Below are 19,948 nucleotides of genomic sequence, written 5' to 3'. Positions count from 1 at the left end.
TTGAGATTTTAAAAATGATTCTTTAATACACTTGTCTTCCTCCTCAACGGGAAATGTGATAAGAAAGTATCCAAATCAAACAAAACAGAACGAGACTGAAACTGTGTCTTATAATAATAATCATCAACACAAGTCCCACATCTTTATACATTATATGAATATATATACATTACCACAAAATTATTTTAAATGCGAATACATTTCCATCCACCACTATTTTGCTTCATGGACATTCAAGCTACTTATAAAACAATAAACAATAACGATTTGTTGAAAACGTCTGATAGATTAGAAACTCAGAAGCGATATATAACATGTAAACATGCAGCTAAGAGGTTTGTACAGTTATTTAAGGATTGTGAAGGTAAATCTATACACAGTAATGTCACAGTTGACACACACACACGCGCGCGCACACACACACACACACACACACAGACACACACACACACACACAGACACACACACACACATTCACATATATTTACAACATGTATCTATCGATTCTTCTATCTCTTTCAATCTACATGCCTGATACAGAGTTTGTATGCACATGTTTACTACATTTTAAGACATATTAATACTTACACGCCAACCTGGTGTAACAGAGATACTGCTAAAAGCAGCCTTCAACACGCCTTATTTCATCAGTCTGTCAACATTTGTTTTTACTGACGAGTGTCCAGATAGCCATGTGATATTCAGTCTATCTGACTTGTGTATACTGAGAAAGTGTCGAGATAGCCCTGTGCTACTCAGTCTATCAAACTTGTGTATGCTGAGAAAGTGTCCAGATAGCCCTGTGCTACTCAGTCTATCAAACTTGAGTATACTGAGAAAGTGTCGAGATAGCCCTGTGCTACTCAGTCTATCAAACTTGTGTATACTGAGAAAGTGTCGAGATAGCCCTGTGCTACTCAGTCTATCAAACTTGTGTATACTGAGAAAGTGGCGAGATAGTCCTGTGCTACTCAGTCTATCAAACTTGATTATACTGAGAAAGTGTCGAGATAGTCCTGTGATAATCAGTCTATCAAACTTGAGTATACTGGGAAAGTGTCGAGATAGCCCTGTGCTACTCAGTCTATCAAACTTGAGTTTACTGAGAAAGTGTCGAGATAGTCCTGTGCTACTCAGTCTATCAAACTTGTGTATACTGAGAAAGTGTCGAGATAGCCCTGTGCTACTCAGTCTATCAAATTTGTGTATACTGAGAAAGTGTCGAGATAGCCCTGTGCTACTCAGTCTATCAAATTTGTGTATACTGAGAAAGTGTCGAGATAGCCCTGTGCTACTCAGTCTATCAAACTTGAGTATACTGAGAAAGTGTGGAGATAGCCCTGCGCTACTCAGTCTATCAAACTTGAGTATACTGAGAAAGTGTCCAGATAGTCCTGTGTTGCCTTGTAGCAGAACTGGAAGTGTTCCTGAAATCAAACATTAAAATGATCGTAGTTTAAACTTCTGCAGTTAACACAGATTAAAATGGATGCATCAATCAAACAAAACTACAATTCGGAAATAAGTCATTTAGCTAATCCTTTAAATGTGACGGACGTTGTCTTAATATCGCGTGGCTGAGGTTCACCTGTGAATATATCGATGGTGTTAGTGTTGAGATTAGGTACGGCTAACAATGGCTCTCTTTGTCCTGGCTGTTTTCCGAGGGTAGTTTAAAATCGTCTAGCTTCAGATGCTAACAGATGTTGTGTTTAAAAGGGGGTAATTTGACAATGTTTATTTGCCACCTAAATTGATTGTTTGTATTATTATTTTTATTGCCAGAATGTTGATATCTGTAAAGCTTAAAACTCATAATATGCTTTACATGTGTCTCACGCAGTAACGCCATACACATACGTAGGGTGTCATTCCTGATTTTGTCACTTTCAAAGAAGGTCGAAAAATATCAATGGATCATATTTCTTTCAACTGTATTGGTTCTGCTTATCATACGGTTTTGATTTACTCGATTCCATTCATTGTTAGTGTATGAACTATGAACTAGCGATGCGGCGTCTGCAAGGCGCGGAGCGTCGACGGGCTATTGACATGCTGGAGACTGGCAGAAGTCAGCGTGCAGTGGCCAATACCTTCAATGTTTCACAGCCTGTGTTTAGTAGACGATGGAACAGGTACCAACAAACCTAAAATGGTGACGATCGACCCCGTTAAGGTACAGGATCGATTGATCCGAAACCCGGCTCTACTAAATCGAGCTCAAATGGCGAATCAAATTGCTGCAAATTTTCATCAGGCTACTGGAATACGAGTTACATGTCAGACGGTTAGAAATCGTCTACATGCAGCTCATATCCATGTTCGACGGTCACGTGATCTGTCGACCCTCAAATCGTCATATTGCCAACCGACGTCAATGGAGTACACAGCGTCAATACAGGGTTAATCGTCGCTTGTCACGTGTCATGTTTGTACTTTGTACTTCCTTGATAGGCGTGGTTGTGTCTGGCGATATCGAAATTAACGTCAAGCCAATGTCAACCTTAGACCTCTTGACAAATTTGGCGTAAATCGGCGTGAGGGTGGACGTTTTGTCTTTGAGGACGACAACACCCATACTCACCGTGCACGAATCGTCAATGCTCACATATAGCAGAGCACCATTTATAGAATGCTATGGCCAGCAGTGAGCTCAGACCTATTCCCCACTGAACACGTCTGGGACCTGATAGGGAGACGTGTACGTCAACGTCATAGGCCACCGATCACGTTGGCTGAACTTGGCCAGGCGCCGCAAGAGGAGTGGGACAGACTCCCTCAAATCGCCATTGGGAGACTCATACGCAGAATTCCTCGTCGAGTGAGTAGATATTTCACAAATCGTTGCAGTATTACGCGCTACTGATCCAAAAACGTCAACTTTGAACTTTCCCCCCTTACCCCTATCGTCCTTCAAGACCGTCGGTCATAACATCTACAGTCATACTTCACTACCGGTTGTAATGTGGTCCCAATTCGTTCATACAACTATTACTAGAAACTAATGTCTCTAACAAGTTTGTAAATTTAAAGTTATTTCCGAGGATGCCCTACTTTTTTAAAGAGTATTGACGTCATATGAACGCATTGTCGCAAACATGCCGTATCCCATTGTACATGGGAATCAGTTTCACAGTTGGTCCATTAAAATAACTTTATGATTAATATAATTTCTTTACAATCACAATATCACATTTCAAACGTTCCAATAACAGACTAACTGAACCGATGTCTTTACTATTTCTACTCTTTCTCAGAACCAAACAAAAAGACATGGTAATATAAAGAGTAGCCTACTCGGAATCACGGAATACCTGTCCCTCGCGAATAACTGTTGACAGAATTCCCTCTGTACAGATACTCCGCAATTCCACGTAGCTCCTGGGTTATTCTATAAATATAACTGTTTTAATTCGGTCCTGCTTGGTCTTGACAAATAAGTTAATTGTGTCTCATAACTTTCACATATACACTTGGCCCAAGGGGCAAGGAGATGAAGCGTATCTTCTCCATACAACTCTCATCCTTAATTGATTTTTTGAAGTATTTTGAAGTAAACGACCACATTGGCTGTCAAGCGATTTCAGAGGAGATGTTTGACTGTGAGAAGTTTTGAGAGTAGCATATTGTTTAGGCCAAATTAGAGAGAAATAAGAAACGGCAGGATTAGATTTTACAGCCATATTCTAAAGTACACAAATATATGTTAGTGAATCACTATATATCCCATAATATTATAAACTGAAATAAGGGAATCAGTTTCACAGTTGGTCCATTAAAATAATTTTATGATTAATATAATTTCTTTACAATCACAATATCACATTTCAAACGTTTGACTCACGAAGTTCTGTATGAGCTGAGGTCTACAAAGTCTCATCTGGTTGATGGTCTGCAGAATGCTGATGTCAAGCTCAATCTTAAGTCTTTCCAAGATGGTCGACAGAACACAGAACAGACCAGATCTACCAACGCCATCCCTAGAAAACAAAGCTCCGTTTGTTCATAAGTAGAAACAGATGGCGGTTTATGGCGTGTGGAAAGGAATTAATTAAGTGTCCTCTGTAACTCGGCGATTGAAAGTGAGGTGAGGTGAGTTGAAATGGCGTTCAACTTCACATTCAAGATTATTTCACTTAACTAAAGAGACGCGCATGTTTTTTGTGTGTGGCTGCTTGTACTAGTCGGAACTAATGCCGGTTTTATAGCACTAGCCCACTGAGGTATCATGCCAAAGTTTAATATAACCCACACAGACACAGTACACTGACCCTGTTTTGTCCACATAATGCCCAGCGCCGGGCAGGGTAACAAGTAACGTCGGTTAACGTTTCTTTGGCTAGACGCGGGCATTAAAAAGGTTCCTTATGTCAAAATACCCATTCAAGGCGTTGACGATCTATACGATATATGAACCCGAAAACCGAAATTTAAACACTTTGTAGAAAAGGATCTAAGAGGAAAGCATACATAGATGAATGACAAATCATCAACATAAAGTCATATTGTAATTGATAACATTCTTACCATTGACCTATTTCAACTTATAAGACATAAAACACAAGTTCGAATCAGTTCTAAAATCACTTTAATTGTTTACCAGATATTTATCTTCTTACATGCAGTCTCGGGCAACATGGAACCGAGTACAGTATTGTAAATGAACGGCTTTCTACACAGTTTTAGGTCCATATAGTTTTTTCATTATGATTTTGGGGGCACGGTTGGCCCCGGTTTTGTTTCTAGGTTTGGCAGCACCATACCCGTGCTCGTGGGTTTCACCGAAGTAGTAAACGTCCGAGACCTGCATCACTTCGTGCTTTCCTCCCACATTATGCTGACACGCCGTGATATAACTGGAATACTGTTTAAAGCGGCGTTAAACCCAACTCACTCACTCACTCAGTATGTTTTTTCCCCCATTAGAATGACAGATTGATCTGATCTACAATCCGCGACGTTACAAAGATTTTGTCATGGTCAAAGGGAGACAATTCAGTCACTCTTATTCCATGCGGTAAAGTTTGTGGTCAAAGGGAAGTAATTCAGCTTGGCCATCCTGTCCAGCTGAAAACGCTGAACTTGCGGCGCGTACAAACGGTGGGACATCTTGGTAATTTCAGACAGAATAATGTCCGTTGTGCATGCTTCTTTTAGTATCTACATACAAACTTCAGAGACTGCGTTGTTACTTTTTCAAAGAGAAGTAGTCTAACTGTGTGAAGAAAATAATCTTAGACTTGTGCCCCGTACTTCGCTTTGTGAAATGCGTCGAGGAACGCAAACGCTCTAAGGCATACAAACCAGTCTAAAATAATTTGTTTGCTATGCGCATGTCCGAACTAATTAATGACGTCATTCGACCTTGTAGCAAGGGAGATAACGAGAAATGTCTAAGCTCCTTGTCAGTGCGTGAATGGGCTTTCGCTGTGGGGAGCTTGAATTTCTCTATAGAACGCGCAAAGTTTCACACGATGCGGAGAGTTTAGGACAACACATTGTATGGAGCTTTCGCAAGGGACTTTACTCTTATTGATTATAAGTATATCATAACATGATTATCTCCCTTAGACCATTAACTGCAATGATAGCGCGGTGAAGTCACAACCCACCGTGCTGGCGGCCAGTGGTGGGGTAACCTTTCAACGACGTTTATATAAACGTCTCGTGTTTATTTCTATCTTCGTTCATTGTTTGTGGTTTATGTACGTCTATTGGGATCATGCGACGACATTTCATATCACACAGACCTAGCGGAAATATCCTAAACGACATATGCCTTGTTGCACATATGATCAATCTTTCAGATAGGCACAGTGAACATCATAGTTACAGATTTACCAAAATACATTTTGATATAAACACATTAGATCAAAGCTTTGGCGTCACAATATCGTTTTTATATTTGGCAAGTAATCTGCAGACCACATGACGTATACTTTAGGGTTTACCCAAAGCCATGCAGCTAGTAGCAGTAAGCACGTCGATCTTACTTAGTTATGTGTCTCATCTTTAAGGTTTTTCCAGAGGGGGATTTGACGATCTATACCAAATATTTGACATTTAAACATGTGTCTGGTCAAGTCTTTGAATGGCATTTAGAAGTGATACATGTAAGGAAGTGAATGTATGGATGTCATGGGCGGATACAGCTCATGGGGGGGGGGGGGGGTGCACAATTAAGATTTGGGGGTAATTTATACAGAAATAAAGATTATTTTCGAAATAAAAAAGGATGGGGGGGGGGGGGGGGGGGGCAGAGAACATGTATATGCTTGCTCCTTCATCAGGTGAATGACTGCTATGAGGCAGAGAACATGTATATGCTTGCTCCTTCATCAGGTGAATGAATGCCATTAGGCAGAGAATATGTATATCCACATGGAGGGACAACAAAAGTAATAAGATAACAAAAGGTGGAAACTGAGGCCAACAGATAATTGCCGTCGATAGTTGATTAGCAAAAGACAATGGAAGCCAACACTTTACAGTAGCGCTGATGGTTATGGACAACTGGAAGCCAGCCCTTAAATTATCATTGATTAATAATTGGCAATGGGCAAACGGGAGGCCGGGGGTGAATACTCAGAAACGTTGTGTTTCCTCATAATAAAGAAGTTGACATCTATAAATTCTCTTCCTTATATGTCTGGTCGATTACTGGGAACAAGCTGAACTCCCAAACCGAAATTTATACACATCGTAGAAAAATATCTAAGAGGAAAGAAACTATCTCCATAGAATCATATTTTAATTTAAAACAATCTTACCATTGACCTATTTCAAGTCATAAAATATATATAACAGAGGTTCGAATCAGTTCTAAAATCAGTTTAATTTTAAAACAAATATGTATCTTCTTGCATGCAGTCTCGGGCAAAGTAGCACTGGATACCATGTTGTACATTTACGAACACGGAAAAACATTTTACACAGGATCATGTCCAGATAGTTTCTTAAATGTGTTTTTGTTCATTAACGTAGAATGACAGATTTACCTGATCTAGTAAAGTTTAAATTTTACAAAAAAGAAATGCAAAATCTCCTTAACCAGGCGTATAGGTTGATGAAGGGAAGCTTGAAGGCTGTATTGGTTGGCGTGAAGCTTTTCGTGGTACAAAGTCACGTTAACACGAGGTTTTCAAAAGTGGTAGTAATGAGTGAGTGAGTATGGTTTTTCTCCGCTTTTAGAAGTATTCCAGCAATATCAAGGCGGGGGACACCGGAAAGTTGACAATTGAAAAGTCATATCTCTTGTCATGAAGACCATTCTTATTGGGCAAACGACATTCTAATAATCTGTGATAAGGGGGCGCCAGATGGATTTCAATAATGCTATTTACGTTTTAATTGTCATTGCCATCAACTGTATTTGAATTAACATTTTAAAAATGTATTCTCTATTTTGTGTTTGTTGCATTATTGTAGATCATCCGCGCGGAGAGTTCTGTCGTGCATAACCACGAGAACCACACGTGCACACTCACCAACAATGGACGGTGACTGGCTTAAAGTCTGTTACTTCACGCCACACTTCCACTGCCTCTATCATAGCCAGCAAGGGTAAGGAAGACTCGGGAGTTGTCTGCCCTTGGGGCCAGTAGTGGCACCGGAACAACTTGATGGTTCTCGGGGGAAGGGTCTGAAATGAATTTATTTCTTTTCAGACGGGGGCAATTATGCCCCTCTTATAATGTATAACGTTATTCGACATTTTCTAAAAACTTGCTTGGAAAGTTATCACATGACTGACTACTAACCCTTGTTTTCCTTTGCTTGAGAACTATATTCAAATACAGTATTGCTATACTGAGTGAAAAGACCATCAGCACCTTTATTTATAAAAAAAGCCCGCATCGATAACACCTTTTTAAGGCATTTCATGGTCTCAAGTATACTTCGCTATACTGTAGGTGTTGCTGTAGGTAGTGTAGCAAGTGTTACATTTAAGTGCTCATTCTCAGTCTTAGAACTCTCTCAGTTCTACTGGGCCCACAGACCATATAATAATCTATCTAATAATCGCCCGGGGAACGGAAGGGCCGGGTTTCGATCCCCAGCCACGTCATATGGTAAAATATGTCGCTACTCTGTCTTGCGCTCGGCATTAAGGGGCTAAAACAGGTCAGCTCGGAGTCAGTGTAGTGTCTGAGTGGCGTATTCATGTTGAACAGCAGTATGGTATTTCGGTGGGCTAGCACTGTGAAATCGGCATTAGTCCGGACTAGCGCGCACGCACACACACACACACGCACGCACGCACGCATGCACGCACGCATGCATGCATGCACGCACACGCACGCACACGCACACACACTTGATGCACGTCGCTATGTAAGTGCAATGATCTTCTCCGCGACGTTAAACCCCATTTCACCTCACCACCTGAATGCTGCAGTGTTTTGCTGGTTGGGGTCCATCTGGTCTCACCTCTGTGTCGTCTTCAGTCTCGCGGACTGATAGCGTGGTGATTGAGTAGCACTCGTAGTTCTCCGTCTCCTCCACCTCCACAAGGTGTGTCCCGAATACCTCCTGTCTAGAGCTCTGTGGCCAGTAGTAGCCGACAGTCTGGAACAGAGCTGACACATTCTATATCATACGTATTTGCATCTGTGACAACTTTGTTCCCTAGCCTTGACACTCTAATAGCAGAGACTGTGTTGAATAATGCCATTTTCACTTACACCTTCTTTGTTTTTGTTAGCCCGTGAGGATTCTGGGATACAATATTTAACAGCAGTCAGTCAGTGACTTTGGTTTAACGCCGCTTTGAACAGTATTTCAGTAACATCACGGCGTGATGTTGGAGGAAAGCTCAACGTGTCGAGGTTTTAGACGTTGATCACTTCGAATGGTGAAACACACGTCATTTTAGCTGCGTCGAACAACAAATACGTAATATGACGTAAGGCAGGAGTGATTGAGTGAAGTTGGTTAAATACTACTTTGTGCAGTGTTTCAGTTTTGGCGTCACAGTGTGACGTGGTATGAAGCCCGGAGTGATACAGGCCACGTTTGTGAAACCCACGGGCAGCGGTATGCTGCTGGCAAACCTAGAAACATTGTCAGGGCGAATCTGGGATTCGAACCCATGATCATAGGTTTCAGGGACGCAAATGTGCATTTAATTGAGGCGCCTTTGTCGACTGGGCCGCTGTTGCTCCGGCAACCTATTTAAGAAGTGACTAATTGGATCTTGTGGTCAGACTTGGTGACCTGGATGTTTGCTTGAATATATTTAACTAACACGTAATTTTGATGCTTTGTGTGACAAATTCATTTTTCAACAAGGAAATATCATTTTTACTTTTGAAGCATCCATCAAGTCGATTCGGAGTGTGAATTCCCTCAACTGAAATATTTGGACTCTAAAACCTGCATTCTACATTTCTGTCACTGGAAATGAGACGTTATATGTTTCACATTGTATTATATATCGGTTGAAATCGGCACTGTGTCTGTCTCGAACCATGGATTACTCGTTATACGTTCGATTGTCCAAATTTTTCACTACATTGAGTTAAAGTCTGACCGTTGCATCATCGTGGTCGTCGTTGAGCATGACAATGGTCTGTGAGTCCGTCTGAATCACCATCCTCCAGAAGTCCACCACTGTGTCTGGCATCGGCACCTGTGTCAGCAGGAAGGCCGTCGTGGTCCTGCAACCCTGAGATATGGATGCACACTTCGCTAAATACTATACGTTGTAGCAGTGTATATGTTGTTTTATGAGTTTCTAAAGTCATCAAAGCATGTAGCACTTCTCGAAAAACTTAACTTTTCACACATATATTATTTCATAAAAAATATGTCTTCACATAATGCCTGATGTCCATCCAGTTATATATCCACCATGACGCCAAATAACACAGCCAGTGGTTCGTGGACCCATGAAGATCAGGGTTAGAATAGGTCTTCAGCAACCCATGCTTGTAAGAGGCGACTAACGGGATCGGGTGGTCAGGCTCGCTGACTTGGTTGATGTATGTCATCGTGTCTCTATTACGTGAATCGATGCTCATTTCAGTCACTATACTGCCTGGTCCAGACTCGATTATTTATAGACAGCCGTCATATAGCTGGAATATTGCTGAGTGCGGCCTTTAACAACAAATGAACAAAAAAAAGCAAGTGCTTGATGCTCTGAAGCAATGTTCTACCTTAATATTTTTTACAGAAGATGAACTTTTGACATTAACATAAAAATGTTAAACAATTCACTTAACATGAACAAGGGACATAAATCGTCCTCTAATATCACCGCGTCTGTAGTTCATTGCTACAGTCACATGTAGACACCCACGTCTTGAAATATATATTTTACAGAGCCTATCTCAGACCGTATACACAGTTGAATAAATAGAGTGAGTGAATTGGGTTTTACGCCGCTTTTAGCAATATTCCAGCAATATCACGGGCGGACACCAGAAAAGGGCTTCACACATTGTACCCATGCCTAATTATCTAGTCCCCACTACCTTGAACAGAAAATAAACTTAATAGAAATGTAGAGACTGTTCATTACTACAATGGCAATGACCATCTTTTACTGCTCTGAAGGCCAACAGACCCATACACCACATGCATTTACTTTTTAATATAATGTACACATATGCGCTGCTTATAACTTGTTCTGTTTCCATGGATCGTGAACATATTATACACAAACGTAGCAAGCATAAATATTGTTTGCTTATTATTTGATGAACAATGGATCTTCTGTCATGACAATGAATAATATTAGAGGAAGAACACGAAGAGCGAATATCATTATATTGGGGAAAGTGCAAGTATACATGTTCTTCATCTTCTGACCCAGCATTCAATACTTAGAATATTCTTATTTAGAACAGTCGTAAGTTTGTGAATGCCTAATGCATTATACCAACTTCGAAATTTAAGCAATGTTTCCTTATAGTTAATTATTTCAACATCATAGATATAGTCTTCTCTGGTGGCACAGTCGTCTGAGGCGCCGCGATTCGCTGTGCGGAGTTTGTCCCTTTGGCACGCCAGTAACCTATGATTGTTGGTTCGAATCCCTGTTCGCCCCGATTATGTTTCTAGGTTTGTCAGCACCATACCCGTGCTCGTGGGTTTCACCGAAGTGGTAAACGTCCGAGACCTGCATCACTTCGGGCTTTCCTCCCACATTGAGCTGACACGCCGTGATATAACTGGAATACTGTTAAAAGCGGCGTTAAACCCAACTCACTCACTATAGTCTTCTGTTTTGAAGTCACGTCACAAAGTAGAATAGAATGCTAACGATTCGCTATATGGAAAAATGACAGTCTTGTTTATAGCCAGCAATCAATCTCTGTTTGAAGACATCAAGAAATAGAGATATGTTACCGACATCTTGAGCAATCCCGATATATACTGAAAAATGTAATAGGTACACTGTAAAACAGTAAGTACATTTCTTAACCTATTGATCCTTTCTCTCACTGACTTGCGTTCTTGTGGTTACCTACCGGCAGATAGACGGCGTTGATATAATCCGTCCTCTCCAGTGTACTGCTCGACAGGACTGGTCGATGACTGTCAGCTATTTAAGGAACAAAGTTACCCTTCTATAAACATGTGAAAATGAAACAAAAAGGCAAATACGCTGAACTTTGATTGTACATTAAAATAGAGACTTCAGAGTTTAATACGTCATAAATGAATGTAACCAGTATCACCAACTTACATGCTAGAATGTCCTTGAACCTGTTCTTGGAGATGTTTTCTGGCAGCATAGCAGTTCGGTACTCTTTCAGTCTATAGGGACGCTTCATCAACTGGAGGGTCTACAGGATAAAACGTCCTTAATCACCAAACACTGAGCATGCATTCCTTAAAGGAATAGAGTTACTATTTCCGTCAATATTTATTGTTTTGCCACCACACTTTCAATTGAAAAGGTTTTCTGTTATAATTCCACAACAAAATTATTATTTCCAGTAACCCCCACCCCTTCTATTACCAAATGGCCAGTTCCTAATCTATTTCATCAGTTCTGATAATTATTTTCGACCATATTTTCACAGAGCTTCATCTATCCACCTGCACTACAATAGTTATGCGAGTTAAGTTCTTAAGCTAGGACAGTCAAACCTGTCTGATTGTCATCGGAAAGTAAAGGAGCTATGACACTGACAGTCAAGGTTCTATGACTGCTTTGCTATACATGGTAAGAGCATATCCCGCAACTACCTAAAACATACTCACCTCAAACTGTTCTCTAAGCCTGGAGATGCCTGTTTCTGGATTGCTCTGTAGGAGATTGTCATAGCAGGTCTTGAAGTCTGATTTGGAGACGGTTGTTCCCCCAGCCATCAGGGCCTCAATCAGGGCATTGTGGAGGAACTCGTACTGTTCCTGTAATGTTTGTTTGTTTGTTTGTTTGTTTGTTGTTTAACGCCGCACTCTGGACCAGACAATCCAGTGATTAATATCATGAGCATCGATCCACGCAATTGGGACCGATGACATGTATCAACCAAGTCGGCGAGCCTGATCACCCGATCCCGTTAGTCGCCTTTTACGACAAGCATAGTCGCCTTTTACGGCAAGCATGGGTGGCTGAAGACGTATTCTACCCCGGATCTTCACGGGTGTTCCTGTAATGAATGCAGCACATTTAACACAAGCTGACACACATTTTACACTGTTGCGTTCCTTCTTTGGTGGATTGTGTTACAAGTAATTTGGCAATGTTTATGTAATTCGTGCCTCTGGATTTTCTGATCCATCGACCTGGTTTGTTTCCGGCCGCCGTCGCCTGGCAGGAGTACTGCTGTGCCGCGTCAGGCAATAAATACTTACCTTTTATGAAGATTGTGTGAATCCCGGGTTCTACCTTATGCGGGTGCTTCCCCTTTTTGCGAACACTTGGTGTCATCACTGATTTTCATTGGTCAATTCATTAAATTTTCACAATTATTTTGCCCTTAACGCCAAATGGAATCTGTTTCGACCGATAATCAAGATTGGTTGTTCTCTTGCTTTGGCGTTCTATATAACCGTTAATGGTCTTCTTTAAATTAGTATACCAGACATCGAGTGGACTTTCAACCGAACTCTCTTACCAGTGTCCGCACCATGTTGACTCTCTCATGCCTCATCCCCTTGACGCAGCTGAAGGGATCCACCGTGTCTGATGACTTGGCCTCGTCTATCAGGTAACACAGAGCTAGGAAGGTTCCAGTTCGTCCAACACCATCACTACAACCCAATGATACGTAAAGGTTATTCTGAAAGCAGCTTAAATACCACATTTCGGACGTCTGGACGGTTAATGTTCGTACTCACGATTCGTTGTTAAGTATTTAGACAATGTGACAGTCATGATAAATTCCGAATTATCCATCGTGGTTCTATCAATGTCCACTTGTACGGACCTTACAACAATAGAGGGGCGGTGGGGTAGCCTAGTGGTTAAAGCGTTCGCTCGTCACGCCGAAGGCCCGGGTTCGATTCCCGACATGGGTACAATGTGTGAAGCCGATATCTGGTGTCCTCTGTCATGAAATTGCTGGGAAATTGCGTTAAACAATACCCATTCACTACAACATTAGTTAAGAGTATCAGGTGTGACGTGTATGGTTGCTACCCTAGATGAAATATTCTAACAGTATCACTAGACCCAATGAACTAATGATAATCAGTGCTGAAATTGCAACAAAAGCAAATATTGAAACCCTAACTAAGTATGTACAGGTTCAGTCTACCTTCCATCTCCTTCTAGGTAACTTCGTGATTTGACACACGACTGATTGTCCTAAACTCCATCTAGCTGCTGCTGAATACTAAAAGTCTAAGTTTCACACATGGCATCAGTTACAAATTCTAGACCTAGACTGGACACAGGGACCAGACCAAGGAGCACAGTCCCCCTTGTAACATCGACAGACTGCTTTGGACAAGTGACTCGTATTGTCCCTGCATATATACAAACCTGCAATGCACAACCATGGGTCCCTGTCCGTGTGTAGGTGTGTTCTTCACTTTGAAGTAGAACTCCACCAGAGAAGCCACATCGGGAGGCATCCCTCTGTCGGGCCAGTTGACGAATTGGAAGTGTTGAGCTATCCTAGTTCTCGAGCCTTTTGACCCACACTGAAACATTAACAAAAACGACTAAAACTACTTTAAGTAGATTGTAAGCTCTGACATATACAGAAACGCATTTCGCTATAAATGCACATTGCCATTATGAATACAGAAAACATTATATAATAGATTTCAGGATAATTCTTTAGCTTGGATAATAATTCATAGTCCATGGAAGATATGTGACAGTCGGACTATTCACGAAGTGTGATAACAGTATTATAGATACCGGAAGTATTTTCCACATCTTGAATGTCCTGACTGTGCAATGTACCAGGGTCTCTTCTGTGGAACACTCAATCTCCAAATTGCCATGGCGATCTGGCCCTGAACCATGCAGTGGCCAGTACCTCACACACTTCCCCTACATCATCATCATCATCATCATCATCATCATCATCATCATCATCTATGATAATCTCCAATTTACATGTATTCCATTTTGAAAGATCCTCTTGGATTTCGCGCTGACATTTATACAAGTTGCTTATCCATGGCAACCACAATAATTACATATCCTGTCTTAGAATCCGATAAATACATAAAAAAGAGTTTTCCTTAAAGCAAGGCCCATACTTAATGATTCATTTCCCCAGATATTTGAAAAAGCGTTATAACAAAGGTTGTGGAACTAGAGTGCCTTACTCGTCCTTCTTCTTCTGTGCCGGTCAGCATAACAATTTTGCTCGTACGAAGTTGGAAAATCATCAACCAGAAATCACAGATGGTTTTATCAATAGGACCTGAAAAAGTAAGAACAAATATCTGTCAATTATAAGTTTATTAGGTACACCAAATTTTCGATGTTTTGGGGTCAATTACCTTGAGCTGCAACAAACTTGTTTGGATCGTCGACACCCTGAAAGACAACCACGAACATACAGTTAATAGTGTAAAGTAACAGGTAAAAACCTATCATCGTATAATCAGCTGTTCATTGTGTCCATCTTACTCAAAGGTAGAATATAACACAAGTATAGACTCATACAAGTTAAGAAACAAAGTTGGGCTCCAGACGTATGCAAAACAGTATCCCCGGTGTTCTAAATCCATTCAATAAAAGTAGTCCTTTGTCATGTACAAAACACTTGATCAGAAAGAAAATGTTCTTCTGAACATTGTGTGACAGCTGCTAACTCTACTCACACTGATAAAATTAGCATTGATGTAATCTGAAGAAGAGTTGTCTTCGCTGAGCTCAAGAATCACACGTGTGTTGTCATCTGAAAATGAAGACATACGATGCAATGGAAGAATGTCTCAACAAAGAATGGATATAATACGCGCTACCTGCATTTGACGAGTGACGACACTATTTTTTTTTAAAAGGATTTATTAACTGATATAATTATAGTGGGTGTCTCTTAAACTTAGATGATTCATAGAGATTGGATACACAAATTCTGGCCTTAAACCAGTGTGTGTGTGTGTGTGTGTGTGTGTGTGTGTGTGTGTGTGTGTGTGTGTGTGTGTGTGTGTGTGTGTGTGTGTGTGTGTCAGACACAGTATACTGACTATTGAAACTAGGTCGCTGACATTCAATAAAGTGAATTAAAAAATTGAACAGGATATTGAAATTGAAATGTGTCCCTCGACTAATGTATACAGTCATCACATAACTTTCACAATCCGGGAATGAGATCATGACCAGCTACCACTTACATCCTCACTATATATCTAAAACTCACAGGCATACACTTCTTTGTAAATGTTCTTTTGCCTGTTTCCATTCTTCATAGCAGCATTGTAATTATGTAGTAAACCCGACGGCAATTTCTAAAAGAAGAACTCAGTTGAATTATCTTTATTGTCACTTTGAATCTTTATGCATTGCTCTAAGGGTGTTACAGATGATACTATTTCACTGGTCTCTTTCCTATTGTGGGGCGGTCGGGTAGCCCAGTGGTTAAAGCGTTCGCTCGTCACGCCGAAGACCCGGGTTCGATGCCCGACATGGGTACAATGTGTGAAGCCCATTTCTGGTGTCCCCCGCCGTGATATTGCTGGAAATTTGCTAAAAAGCGGCATAAAACCATACCCACTCAATCACTTTCCTATCCTAGTTGAAGCCTGTAAACCAATGGTATGGAATTTACTATCTCACAATAATTGAACGATATCTTGTCATCTCTCAAGCTTAAGTAAAATTCTTAACATGTTTTTTAGACCACGACAATGTCGGAAAAGTCCATCTTATCAACAGAGGGGTAATGTTTGGTAATTCTCGGATATTCTCACAATTATCAGGTCGATAATGTACCTTTTCTACCCAAACCGATTGTCGTATCTCTCCTACTTTTGGACGCCATCGTTCGCGCGTTACGTTTTCTACGGTTCTGCCATGCCAAGGTCTATAGGAAACAACTCATCAGACACTTTACTCTTACAAAATAACGTCGTCCAATTGCTTCTTGCCTTGTCCTATCCCCAAATTTTCACATTAGATGTTATCTATGAGGATGGCTAGCATTTCACATATTGTTTTCTCAGTATTCTTCAGATTCTGGACAAATTGTCCGCAATCCAGGAGGAAAGTGATATAACTATACCTATGAACACCGCGATTACAACAAATGCCAAATACATACTCTTTCCTTAAGTGTGTAGAGCACAGTTGAAAACATAATGTTTTGACAGAATTGAAATTTTCTCTTTTCTGCGATTGCCCCCCAAAATAAAAAAATAAGTTGAGAATCTACGTGGTACGAAATTTTACTCACATCGAACTGTTTCTGAAAACCGCCATGCTTTCTAAGCTGCTTGACATGGTACTGGAGTGTATTTGTCATCACTCTGGTAACCAAGGGTACGTTGCAGTAGGCACTGTCATCGTCCATTTTCTTCTCTCCGACTTGAGGCCTGTTTCCACTTTGGTTTTCTGTTCTTTCATGTACTCCGCATGTAGGTAGTCTGGGAGGGACTACACAAACAAGGAGTGTTGAAGATATTACTATGTTTGGGTATAATATGGACATGACCAACGGCAGATAACAGTTGAAGGTTGAGATTTTCACAATGAAATAATTTCAAGGCACCTTATTTAGATATGAAAGTAATCAATCTGTTTACAAAATTATATTTAGTCACAAGATAAAAGAACGACAGACAATTGAACTAGCAACATATATTATCATGAAAAAACGTTATTAAATATTTGACATATAAAGATATAAACAAGTCTATATAACCTTCATTGAGATCTGAAATGGTATCCACACTAGGATACACAGATATCATCTCGTATTCGTCTTCATCCCTCTTGGTAGATATGGAAAAACGTCTCACTCCCCTTGTAATTTTTCTTTAATGTATAGCACAAAGTAAGTATGACGTCATTTTGTAAGTATATATGTACATAATATAGTCAGTAACAACATACTTTTATAAATATAAATTTTATCAAACTATTTTGAATATTGTGAGAATGCTTTTCTTGGTAAAGGTTTCAATTGTTTCTAATTTGACCTGCATCATATATTGTGTTATTCAGGCTTTGCCCTGGCATGGGCTTATGATGGGTGCCAACGATGGGGCAGGACATGCCCACGTTTTCGCGATCACCAGGTATCATCACTATTTCATACAGATTCAATAACAAAGGCTCATGCTATAGTTGGAATCGTACAATGGACTCAATGGAGACTTTTTTATGATTTTCGAAATTGCTTTTGTCGCTTTCAATTACAATAATGTATAAATATATGACATCTTTCCTACATTAGTTTACAATGTAGGACTGTATTCAGCATCAGGTTCTAAAATATGACCTATGGGTTCAATACTCATTTTCATTATTGAAAAAGTGTTGACAGACCTTACCTTTAGTAGACTAGGAATCCTACACGATTTTAGTCCATGTTGTCAGGAACAACAGACTTTACCTTTTGTAGACAAGGAAACCTACATGATACTATTGTCAGGAACAACAGACTTTACCTTTTGTAGACTAGGAAACCTACATGATACTATTGTCAGGAACAACAGACTTTACCTTTTGTAGACAAGGAAACCTACATGATACTATTGTCCATGTTGTCAGGAACAACAGACTTTATCTTTTGTAGACTAGGAAACCTACATGGTACCATTGTCCATGTTGTCAGGAACAACAGTCTACCTTTTGTAGACTAGGAAACCTACATGATACTATTGTCCATGTTGTCAGGAACAACAGACTTTACCTTTTGTAGACAAGGAAACCTACATGATACTATTGTCCATGTTGTCAGGAACAACAGACTTTATCTTTTGTAGACTAGGAAACCTACATGGTACTATTGTCCATGTTGTCAGGAACAACAGACTCTACCTTTTGTAGACTAGGAAACCTACATGATACTATTGTCCATGTTGTCAGGAACAACAGACTTTACCTTTTGTAGACAAGGAAACCTACATGATACTATTGTCCATGTTGTCAGGAACAACAGACTTTACCTTTTGTAGACTAGGAAACCTACATGATACTATTGTCAGGAACAACAGACTTTACCTTTTGTAGACTAGGAAACCTACATGATACTATTGTCAGGAACAACAGACTTTACCTTTTGTAGACAAGGAAACCTACATGATACTATTGTCCATGTTGTCAGGAACAACAGACTTTACCTTTTGAAGACTAGGAAACCTACATGGTACTATTGTCCATGTTGTCAGGAACAACAGACTTTACCTTTTGTAGACTAGGAAACCTACAACCAGGAGGACCACTATCAGCAAGATGGCCACCACAGCTAGGATCATGGTAAAGGAAATTGGTCCTGCACTTTTAGGACCAGGCGATGGTGCGATTATCACTGAAACAGAAAAATATGTACAGTACTTTTTATTCTTCTTCTGGAATGGTCACTGGATGCAAGTGAGTAAAAGATGTTTGTGACAAACAGTGTTGGCAGTGAAACTATGGTTTCATTTATTAACAGTTCATGCATGCATGGATTTTTCACATGCAGATGAGTCTAATCATTTATAAAGAACTTAATTTAAAATCCCACAAAGGTCGTCCAGTGTAAGACCGCCTCCGTGGTCTAGTGGTAGAGTGTCCGCCCGGAGAGCGGAAGGTCCGGGGTTCGATCCCCGACCACGTCATACCAAAAGACGTTAAAAGATGGTACTTGTTGTTCCCCTGTCTGGCGCTCGGCATTAAGGGGCTAAAACAAGGACTGGTCGGCTTGGAGTCAGTATACTGTGTCTGAGTGGGGTATTCATGTTAAACTGCGGCATGGTATCTCAGTGAGCTCGCACTATAAATCGGCATCAGTCCGGACTAGTACAAGCAGCCACACAAACACACACACGTACATGCACATCGCTATATAACTGCATGCGACGTTAAACCCCATTTCATCTCACCACCTCACCTCGTCCAGCATAATTTATGGAATCAAAGATTTTGTAATCTTTTGTTATGTGGTCATGATGCAGGTAACTGAGGAGCTCGCCAGACAGCGTGTTATCTGAACACTGAATTTTGATAAACCTGATGTAAAACAAATGTATATACTCACTTCTGTCAGAGCAGAAGAAGCCTCCATAACCATCTGCACATCCCATAGAACAGTTGCCGTGGATACTGTCACAGGTAGCATTGCTTCTACAGTAACCACATGTTCCACTGCAGTTGTAGCCATAGCGACCATAAGGACATGCTAGAAACAGAGGAGACTGAGGAATAGAGGAGCAAAAATATATATGAAAATAAAATTAATAATCTTGTATATAATTCCAGAAATATGAACATGATTAATGATGATTACAGAGAAGATTCCTCCCTTTGCAACAACTAGTGTTACCATAATGCCCACAGCTGCATGTGTTATAAACCTACTGCAACTTTGGTCAATAG

General features: G+C 40.4%; 1 protein-coding gene across 3 annotated transcripts in view; it reads right to left on the bottom strand.

Moving 5' to 3' along the window:
• Window positions 1–19,948, bottom strand: part of LOC125382027 (cell death abnormality protein 1-like) — a 39,010-nt gene continuing 19,062 nt past the window's right edge. For all 3 annotated transcript variants that reach the window (XM_048399640.1, XM_048399639.1, XM_048399641.1), the window contains exons 5-23: window positions 19,611–19,751; window positions 18,776–18,899; window positions 17,289–17,401; window positions 16,821–17,020; window positions 15,789–15,876; window positions 15,247–15,323; window positions 14,923–14,959; window positions 14,746–14,843; window positions 14,330–14,464; window positions 13,946–14,106; window positions 13,077–13,212; window positions 12,217–12,366; window positions 11,696–11,795; window positions 11,478–11,551; window positions 9,533–9,667; window positions 8,431–8,568; window positions 7,488–7,642; window positions 3,845–3,980; window positions 1–1,427 (exon numbers count right to left, since the gene is read on the bottom strand). In XM_048399640.1, coding sequence (XP_048255597.1) covers window positions 1,350–1,427; window positions 3,845–3,980; window positions 7,488–7,642; window positions 8,431–8,568; window positions 9,533–9,667; window positions 11,478–11,551; window positions 11,696–11,795; window positions 12,217–12,366; window positions 13,077–13,212; window positions 13,946–14,106; window positions 14,330–14,464; window positions 14,746–14,843; window positions 14,923–14,959; window positions 15,247–15,323; window positions 15,789–15,876; window positions 16,821–17,020; window positions 17,289–17,401; window positions 18,776–18,899; window positions 19,611–19,751 — 2,276 coding nt within the window. In that variant the 3' untranslated portion in view covers window positions 1–1,349. The remainder of the gene's footprint in view (window positions 1,428–3,844; window positions 3,981–7,487; window positions 7,643–8,430; window positions 8,569–9,532; window positions 9,668–11,477; window positions 11,552–11,695; window positions 11,796–12,216; window positions 12,367–13,076; window positions 13,213–13,945; window positions 14,107–14,329; window positions 14,465–14,745; window positions 14,844–14,922; window positions 14,960–15,246; window positions 15,324–15,788; window positions 15,877–16,820; window positions 17,021–17,288; window positions 17,402–18,775; window positions 18,900–19,610; window positions 19,752–19,948) is intronic.

Source organism: Haliotis rufescens, unplaced genomic scaffold (genome assembly GCF_023055435.1).
Source record: "Haliotis rufescens isolate VD_foot unplaced genomic scaffold, xgHalRufe1.0.p SCAF_2, whole genome shotgun sequence".
NCBI lineage: Eukaryota > Metazoa > Mollusca > Gastropoda > Lepetellida > Haliotidae > Haliotis > Haliotis rufescens.
The sequence above is the reverse complement of the archived record's forward strand: the minus strand, read 5'-3'. Positions and strand labels throughout refer to the sequence as shown.